We start from the raw sequence: 9209 nt of genomic DNA, 5'->3' as shown, positions 1-9209 counted from the left end.
CCTTTAAAGCGCCGGTTTGATAAAAAAATAAAATAAAAATAAACAAACAAAGTCTGTTTGGATGTATTTTGTCCAATTCCGTTCCAGGGGTGAAACAAAAGATCGTTGGAAAACAGTTTTCCAATATTTCGTTTGTGCATCTAGACATGAACTTAATACAGTGGTACCTCGACTTACGACTGCAATTCGTTCTGTAAGAACGGTCGTATGTTAAAACAGTCGTATGTCAAAGCAATTTTTCCCATATAAACTATGAAAACGTGAAGGGTGAAAATAAACAAAATACACAGCACAAACACAGTAAATATGAAAAAAAATATCGATAAGCCACGAGCTACGTGCACACACGTCGCCCGTGAAATTTCCACCGTCGTATCTTTGAGCAGTTGGTCTCAAGTCGATACAAATGTTTGCGACTATCGGTACCCGTATTTCGGATTAGTCGTAAGTAGATGCAGTCGTAAGTCGAGCTTCCACTGCATATCGATACTTTTATCAGTTTGAACAATTTGGGCATATATATATATATTTTTTAAGATCTGCTTTCTGTGTGAGTATTGAATACGCCGGTGCAAGTCATCGCTCCCTGTGCATCGGACAACAAACGGCGCTCTGAGTTAATGAGTAACCGGCAGGTCTCTCTTCTTTCCGAGTCGGGGGCAAAGCGGGGTGAGTTTGCGTCCGCGCGTCGGAGAGACTCCAACAGACCGTCAGGGGATCCCGACGCGTTTTTGGAATCAGGGGAAAAAAAAGGTAACTCCTCGACGCTCCCCTGACCATGGCCGGGCGGCGGCTTTGCAGGACGGTGGCGGCGGCGCTGGCGGTGATGTGGGTGTGCCTGTGGGGGTCGGCGGAGGCCGTGGGGGGAGCCAAGAGTCGACCGAAACCTCAGCGAAGACCCCCGAAAAAGCCCGCGGTCACCCCTATCGACGGAACCCCCGCTCTAAACGTAGACATGCAACGGGTAAGAGACGATCCAAAAATAATTAAAAAAAACAGCGAGATGTAAAATCATTGTGTGTATCTATTTGACATTGGCCTTAAAAGAAAAGCATTTTCAGTGTCTTTGAGACCGTTTAAGGTCCTGTCGGGTAACAGCCAGCACATTTGAAATTTGGAAAGGGACGTTAACCCTCATCGAGCCCAATAATCAAACAAAACGCACATCCTTAAATATTAACATTGCAACCACGGGGAAAATCCACAGTTGGTTCTCAGAAAATGCCTCCTCTCGCCGACGGCAAAAAAACAGCAACAATGTGAGAAAAGATTTTGTTAAGGTCACTGATGACGAAAACAGTGAACCGCACTCCAAAAACGCAGAAACGCAAGCGTCGTGTTTTAAATCATTTGTCGCATTTGTCCAAGGTCGGTCTTGTCTTTTGAACCGGTGCCCGAGCGATTGCAGCGGAAACCCGTGAGGCAATACCCACAGTCCTGCTCTGCTCCCCCTGCCCCCCGAGCCTCTATCAAGAGCTCATTTTGGGGAGAAAAAAAAAAAGGGGAAAAGTTCCACCAAAGGATAAATTGGTTCAAGGGACAAACGATATTGAAATCAGTGTATAACAGGTCATGTCACTGTAGGACCGTATGAAACATGGCTTTCCCTCATATTAAAATGCAATTATAGACTTCCAAAAATGTGGCTTCCCAGACATGTTCAAGGGTGGCACGGTGCCACCGTGGACAGTGCTATTGCCTGGCAGCCCCCGGCTCCTCGCGTCTTGTTTGCTTGGAGTGACATGCAAAAGATGGAAGACAGGCTGGTCGGGGAGTCGACGTTTCTCACAGCCGTGCCGGACGGGTGTCCCGTTCCGCCCCGAGCCCCAGTGTGCCGGATGGGGCCCGAGACGGAGACCCCTGTGACGCCGACGGTGTGGGCGCAACAGTTGGTTGAAAAACGTCATTTCTTCTGCCGTCTCTGACTCTCTTACACGTGTTGTGCGGCAGATGAGAGGCACCTGGTACCTGCTAAACACAGCCTCCAAGTGCTCCTTCCTGACGGAGTACGGCACCCAGGTGGAGCCCACGCTCATGACCTTAACGCCCCCCGCCAACCCTGACAGACCAATATCTGTCAGCACCAAAACACGGCAGTGAGTACGTACCTCAGTGAGGCTGTGTATGAGCATATTTACAGGCAGCATGGGTACAAACACACACACACACACAGACACACACAGACACACACATTTGTTTACGTTGTTGATCTGTTAGTACCGTGGTTTACCACCAGAGGGCGGAAGTAGCATGGACTTCAGTATGTTCACTCTGTCCATGTCTCTCTCTATAAACACTGGGGTAGGGTCAGATTACTTGCTACATACACTCAACATGGTAAAATTTGAAGAATGTACGCCAGACCAAATTTCCGATTGCAAAAATGATAAACATATATTTTTATTTTAACGTTATCTTAAAAGTTATTTCAATGACAGTAAAACAGAACACCGGACCAGAGAGAAGCCCTTCACATTCCCCCGTTTTCCAAATACAAAGTGTGGATCCTACCGTCTCTTTTTCCTAATCTGATGACATGATCTGGCTCACATGTAATAAGTATAATAATAATAATAATAATAATAAGGTTACAGATGACCACATGTGCAAACCCTCAACAGCAGAGGAGGATGGAAACAGCCAGACATATTTCTTTGGGTCAGTGTGACCAACGCCATTTGGAGAGAGAACGAGAGAGAGCAGAGGGAGAAGGAGGGGGGAGAGAGAGAGAGAGAAAGAGCGAGAGGAGGGAGAGAGGGATAGAGTGAGGGGGGAGATAGGGTGGGGGAAGAGAGAGAGAGAGAGAGAGAGAGAGAGAGAGAGAGACAAAGGGAGAGATAGAGGATGGGAGAGGGAGAGAGGGATAGAGCTGGGGGAAGAGAAGGAGGGAGAGAGGGCTGGAGAAAGGGGGCAACAGGGGGAGAGAGGGAGGGGGAGAGAGACACACACACAGAGGGAGAGCAGAGAGATATAGGGAAAGAGAGGGGGGTGAGGGAGGGCGGGAGGGAGAGAGAGATATAGAGAGAGGGGGGAGAGAGGGAAGGGGGAAGAGAGAGAGGGGAGAGAGGGGGGGGATAGACAGAGAGACAGAGGGAGAGAGAGGGGGGAGGGAGAGAGGGATAGAGAAAGGGGGGAGAGGTAGAGAGGAGGGAGAGAGGGAGGGGGGAAAGAGAGAGGGACACACACAGAGGGAGAGTAGAGAGATAGGGGGGGGCTAAGGGGAAGGGGGGAGAGGGAAGGGGGAAGACGGGGCGGAGTAGAGGGAGGAGTAGAAAGGGTATGAAACAGAAATGCTTTCCTGGGAAAATGCCAAAATATGGTGTCCAGAATGTCTCACACCAGCTCTGTATAAGATCTCAATCTATAAGTGATCTCTCTCATATAAATGGAAACCAGCCCGGACACATTTCCTCTACATCAGCAAATTGTTTCCTCTTTATTTTAAATGCTTCTTAACTCGCACGATATGGTCAGAAACTATAAAGTAAAAAACTGTCAAAATAAGTTTAAAAAAAAGTAAAAGCCCGCATGCATATTTATATATGCCGCCGATAATTACATTTTCAGATAAGTAGATGGAAAATTTTAGGGTTTTGGGTTTTTTTTTTTTTTTTTTTTTAATCTTTTCCTCCTTCATACTTTTTTAACCTCATATCTGTCATCCCACCATTGTTCTTTTCTCAGTAATCACCAGTGTTGGGAAATATTGCAGGAATACCTTTTCAGCAGCACAACAAGACGTCTCACTCTGAAAGGTTACAAACCCCCCCCCACCACACACACACACACACACACACACACACACACACACACACACACGTGGAAATGTGTGTGTGTACACATTTCCACGCTCTGATAACCTGTTGATCAAGTACTTGTTTTTTTCCGGTAGTTACACACGGCTATATATATTTTCAGTGCATTTCAATGAACCCTCGACCCGTCTCACCCTGCGTCCGCTCTCCGTCCCCAGGGTCACGCCCTGCGTTTGACACCCACATCATGGTTGGAGAGACGGACTACACCTCGTACGCTATCCTCTACTACCAGAGACTGGGCAAGATCACCATGAAGCTTTACGGTGAGGAAGTTTTATCGGTTTAATCGAGGATGCAAACGCTGCACAATTATTAAGAGCGTCGCGTTGTCACGGTAACAACACGCTGCATGCTGTCCACTGACAGGACTGAAATTTTCACAGTGGTTGTGCTTTCAGCTCCGCGTGGTGAATTCTGCGGCTGCGTCCCACTAGGGACGTCATGAGCAAAAAAAAAAAGAAGCAAATCACAAAAACTGTCGTCTTATGGTTGTGTTACGCATCAGAATAGAACGATTTTCCACAACGAGGTCAAACGCCAGCTAATCCCCTTTTTTCACCCACCGCAGGCAGATCCGTGGACAACCTGTCCGAACCGGTCCTGGCCAAGTTTGAGGAGCTCGCCGAGAAGCAGGGGCTGAGCTTGGCCTACCTCATCCCGTTCCCCACCTACAGTACGTCCGCGTCCGGGCCCGACGCGTCGAGAACCAATTTGCAGAGACAAAACTTTAAGGCGTTCCAAGGTCCCGCTCGGCCCCAGCCCCAGCATGTGCCGTCCGTCTTCGTCTGCGGCCTTTGAGAAACCGTAAAGGGCTTTAGTGACGCTTCGGGAGAAGGAGCCGCGTGTGGTGTCCTCGCAAGTGCTAAATCTAAATGTTACATTCCCCGCACCCCCCCATTGTTTTCGGATGAGGTTTACACTTTAAATATTCGTTTTTGGCCAAAATGCAAATGTGAAAAGGAACGCTAAAGAGGGGCCGTTAGGCTCCTTTCTCTCCATGTTCACAGCTCTTCCTACCTCTTCTCTCTGCAGGTCACTGCGGTTCTGTGGATACGGATCACACCGTCAGTGAGTTGGCCAATGATTTCAAACACGTTTTGAGCCAAACCACAATACAATTGTCTATATAAGCAGAGAAATCAAATGTTTGTAGAAGGAGGTATTGCATTTATTGGTGTGTATCTGTATTCCTAAATGCTATATATCCTTTTCTTTATCTGTAAGCTTCTATTTGAGACTAAACTAAGAGAGTGAGTGAGAGAGAGAGAGAGAGAGAGAGAGAGAGAGAGAGAGAGAGAGAGAGAAATGGAGGGAGGTGTGAGGAGCTGCCTCCTCGCCTAACCCCATGCTGCTTTCCACTTTCCATGCGTGTGACGCAGACTGTCCTCGTCCTTCCCTCCCCTACAGATTGCGTGCCCACGTGCTGAGAAAAAAAAACACGCCCTCGCCGAGCGCAGACGGAAGGAGTCGACGCGTGTGCTGATAAGAAGAGCGAGAAGAGATTTCTTACCAGCGTTTTCTTACGCACCAATAAAGGCCGCCAAAATCCCCCAAACGCCTCACCTCGGCCCGTCCTTCAACCGTAGCGAGCTCGCGAGTTTCCACCCATATTATTATTTTTTTCCTTCTTCCCGGCCTCACGAGCCTTAAATAACCCAGATACAGAACGGCGGCAGCGGGTTCCACGAGGACGTAAAACGAATGCTGCTTTCGAACAAACAAGTCGAGAAACCAAAAACACATAGAACGATAGCGGTGTGAATATGTTAAAACACGCCGCACACCTTAAACGAGGACGCCCTGTGGCGCTGTGAGAGGGTGTGTAAATCTTTGCTTCTGTGTTTATTTGTCTCACACGTGGTGATAAATATCTCTCCAAAGAGGGGGGGGGGGGGGGGGGGGTTGGTGGCGGTTCTCTATAACCAAAAACTGCTCTGGTCATCCCACAGGTCGTCCACAGGACAGAGTTACTGCAGCAGATATTGATGATTAAAGAATGAATAAAGAGTTGCATTGCAGGTGGAGAAGTTCAACTCCACTTGCAGACTAAACTCCGTCCTAGCTGCAATGGCACAAGTACTCTGTGTTGTATGCCCGGCATGCTGACAGTACAGGTTAGAAAAAAAAAAAAAGAAAAAGATTTAGGGATTTTTTAAAATGTATTTATTATGTTTTAAACGTCAACGCGCCGCCTCAACAGCCTGTGCGCCTTCGGCCCGAGCCGAACGCGGTGCCTGTGGAGACGGTGGGGGGGGGGGGGGGGGGGGGGGCGAAGCGACCCCTGCCGGCGACGGCGTGAAAACCCTGATGTAGGATCCAGAAAGGGTTAAAGAGTTACAAAACAAAAGTTACCCAACACACACACACACACACACACACACACACACACACACACACAAAAACGAAAACAAAAAACCCGAGCCCCCGCCCCACCCTTCCCGGCACCCCGACGTGCACGCGTTATGTAACCAGCCTCCTGCGAGACGGAGCTTGCCGTGTCGGCCGCACACGATAAACTCCGACCGTTCACCCGTCGCTCTGCAAGAACTCAGCGCCAGACGCCAGTCGATGTGGATTTGATTCACCGCCGTCACAGGAAAAAAAAAAAAAAAAAGCACAAATGTTTTTTCCAAAAAATTTTATTTATTTTTTTACTTCGATAACGAGCCTTCCACTTCCACCTCTCCACGAAATCCGCTCTCCTTTACAATTTGGTGGGCTCGTATAATGAATCTTCACCTTCTGTTTTAACGGTAACCTGCCGGGCAACATAGTAATAAAGGCAACGAAGCAATTTAATAAAATATACGGGGGGGGGGGGGGTAAAAAGAAAACCTGGAAGACATACAATGGACAGAGAAAAGGGGGAATTCCTACAATCACCCTGACAGTTAACTGTCACGTATCCTAAGAAACGATACAAAACAAGAACGATAACAATAAAAATACATTTCAAAAATTCGAGGTCATGGTCCAAAACTGAAATTTCCTCTGCAATAACTAAAAAATAAAAATAAATAAAATAAACGGAGCGGCAGAAAGATGAATAGTACAATGAACCTAGCGTTTAATATAACCCTTCAACAGTAAACGCAAAATAAGCCTCTACACTGGCAGGGAATCCGCCATGAAGTTATCTAAGATCCGCGAACCTTTGTCTTAGTGCCTCATGTTGTATAAAAGTCTAATGCGTGTGCGTGTGCGTGCGTGTGCATGCGTGTGTGTTGGAGAATTGACTCCTTACCCAACAAGTGTTTTCAGTCAGTCGACAACTGACTGCCAGGCGGGGCGGGGGGTTGGAAAGGAATTGTTCAGTGAGCCGTCCGCCCATCACACCTCCCCGCCTGCTCTCCTTTGTCCTGCACAGACCCCCGCCGCCCCCACCCCCACCCCCACCCCCAACCAGTTGTGTAACGGCGGCGAATTGCCGTGCCAAAAGAGCTTTTATAATACTGGAGTCTGGCGGAGGAGGGCCTCGGGGAGGAGACTGGTGAGAGAGCGAGCGGAGGGAGCGGCATAAAAAGCCCCGCCGGTCCCCCGGCGCTCCTCACCTCCTGCAGACGCACGGCCGCCCGCGTAGGACACCGCGCCATCCCCGGGGAAACCGCCATGAGGAACACACCGCTGAGGACGCTGGCCCTGGCCCTGCTGTGCGGGCTGACCGCCTGCGCCGACGTGACGCCCGTCAGAGATTTCAACCTGGAGCAGGTGAGGGGATGAAGTCAAACAAATTAAAAAAAAAACCAAAGAAAAGCACCAGATACTAAACGCTCATCGTGGCGTCTCGAGTGGACGAGTCGGTGAAGATCCTTCTCATATTCTTCTATTCTCTTCCCCCGTTTCTCCAGGTCACTGGCAAGTGGTACCTGGTTGGATTTGCCACCAACGCCCAGTGGTTCGTGGCCCACAAGGCAGAGATGAAGATGGGCACGACCATGATGGTGGCGACCCCCGGCGGAGACGTCGACCTCACCTACGCCAACCTGAAGTGAGCGCGACCTCAACGCCGCTCACGGGACGACGGGGGGGGGGGGGGGGCGAAGCGTCGACCCCGTAGCCGCGTCCTCGCTAACGGTCCGTCTGTCTCTTCCAGTGCCGACGGCAGCTGCTGGAGGATGACCCACCTGGCCAAGAAAACCGAAACCCCCGGGCGCTTCACCTTCCACAGCCAGAGTAAGCGCAGCGCACACGGGCCCGGACGGACGGTGTTCAACCGCCCGCCCCTCCGCTAACGCGTCCGCCTAACCCCCCCCCCCCCTCTCTGTCTCTCTCAGCCTGGAACAACGACAACGACATGCGCTTCGTGGCCGTTCAGTACGAAGACTTCGCTCTCGTCCACACGATCAAGACCAAGGACGGCGTGTCCGAGGTGCTCAACAAGTTTTACAGTGAGTAAGACCGCGGTGGTTTTTGGCCCGGGGTGGCTGCGGCCGGGCAACCCTCAGGCGTTCAGGTCGCGGCTCCGCATCTGGCGGGACCTGGAAGGAACGGAAACTTGCCGGCCACGTCGAGTGAGCCTGGATGCGGTGACTCGTTATGAACGGGGGGGGTGGTGGTGACTCTTGTTTTCTGCTTTCGCAGGTCGCAAGCCCGAGATGAGCGCCGTCCTGCAGCAGAAGTTCATCCAGTTCTCCTTGGAAACAGGCATCCTCGCCGACAACATCGCCATCCTGCCCAAGAACGGTATAGGTCCTCTCCAACCACCTTGACGTTTTCGCAAAAGAACGACCAACACCCGCGCGGGGGCACCCTGGGGTTGACCGATCACACACGCACACACAAAAAATATGCACCCGTGGTATCGAACCGACGCGTGAGAGAGGCCTCCCGCTCACCGCCGGCGTCTGTGTTTGTTGTCACAGCCGAGTGTCCCGGAGTCTGAAGGGTCCCAGGCCCGCGGACCCCCTGCCTCTGCTGCCCGCGGTCGCTTTCTCACCCCGCGGAGGGCTGTTTTTTCTTCCGCCTGCGCGCCGTCTCCAGCGAGGGGAGCTACACCCGGGGGACGGCAACGCTCCTCTGCACCCCCCCCGCCCCCCCCCCCCCCCTCCGAGCACCCACCAAAGAGCCGTCCCTCACCTGCTGATCCTAATCTAACTGTAGCATTCAGGTGAATGGACAAAGGGCTGATGTCGAGATACAGACCAGGAATGTATGAGCCTGGGGTGGGTGTGGGATTAAACCCCCCACACACACACACACACTCACTCCCTCTCTCTTCAATGAATGCATTACATAACAACATAATTGGTTCTTTAACCCCCCCCTCCCCCCGCCCCCCCCCCCCCCCCCCAGGCTGACACGGCCACTTTTTTTTGTAAATGATTTTTTTTTTTTTTACTGGCAACTGCTGTGATTTTTTTCTTTTGTAAAAATAAAAGAGGATGAAAAAAA

At 50.7% G+C, this 9209-nt stretch overlaps 2 protein-coding genes across 2 annotated transcripts; both read left to right on the top strand.

The window, feature by feature from the left end:
* Positions 1 to 778: 778 nt before the first annotated feature.
* Positions 779 to 4616, top strand: c8g (complement component 8, gamma polypeptide; the record flags this gene model as incomplete). Its single annotated transcript, XM_080020382.1, has 5 exons — positions 779 to 964; positions 1951 to 2096; positions 3685 to 3755; positions 3974 to 4081; positions 4387 to 4616. The coding sequence occupies 5 exons, from the start codon at positions 779 to 781 to the stop codon at positions 4614 to 4616; spliced, it is 741 nt and encodes a 246-aa protein (XP_079876508.1).
* A 2702-nt stretch (positions 4617 to 7318) lies between these two features.
* Positions 7319 to 9209, top strand: LOC307245182 (lipocalin-like). Its single transcript, XM_080020630.1, has 6 exons — positions 7319 to 7526; positions 7667 to 7806; positions 7912 to 7991; positions 8093 to 8206; positions 8400 to 8501; positions 8681 to 9209. The coding sequence occupies exons 1-6, from the start codon at positions 7428 to 7430 to the stop codon at positions 8698 to 8700; spliced, it is 555 nt and encodes a 184-aa protein (XP_079876756.1). The 5' UTR covers positions 7319 to 7427; the 3' UTR covers positions 8701 to 9209.

This window comes from Zeus faber (genome assembly GCF_960531495.2).
Source record: "Zeus faber genome assembly, chromosome: 19".
NCBI classification, from domain to species: Eukaryota; Metazoa; Chordata; class Actinopteri; order Zeiformes; family Zeidae; genus Zeus; species Zeus faber.
Note: the sequence above shows the minus strand (reverse complement) of the source record. Positions and strands in the feature narration are given on the sequence as shown.

Bases quoted from the DNA above. Each gene is read 5' to 3' on its own strand.
- LOC307245182 (XM_080020630.1), top strand. From the start codon at position 7,428: ATGAGGAACACACCGCTGAGGACGCTGGCCCTGGCCCTGCTGTGCGGG. The intron at 7,527-7,666 runs GTGAGGGGATGA...CCGTTTCTCCAG, and splicing joins GAGATTTCAACCTGGAGCAG to GTCACTGGCAAGTGGTACCT. The intron at 8,207-8,399 runs GTGAGTAAGACC...CTGCTTTCGCAG, and splicing joins GGTGCTCAACAAGTTTTACA to GTCGCAAGCCCGAGATGAGC.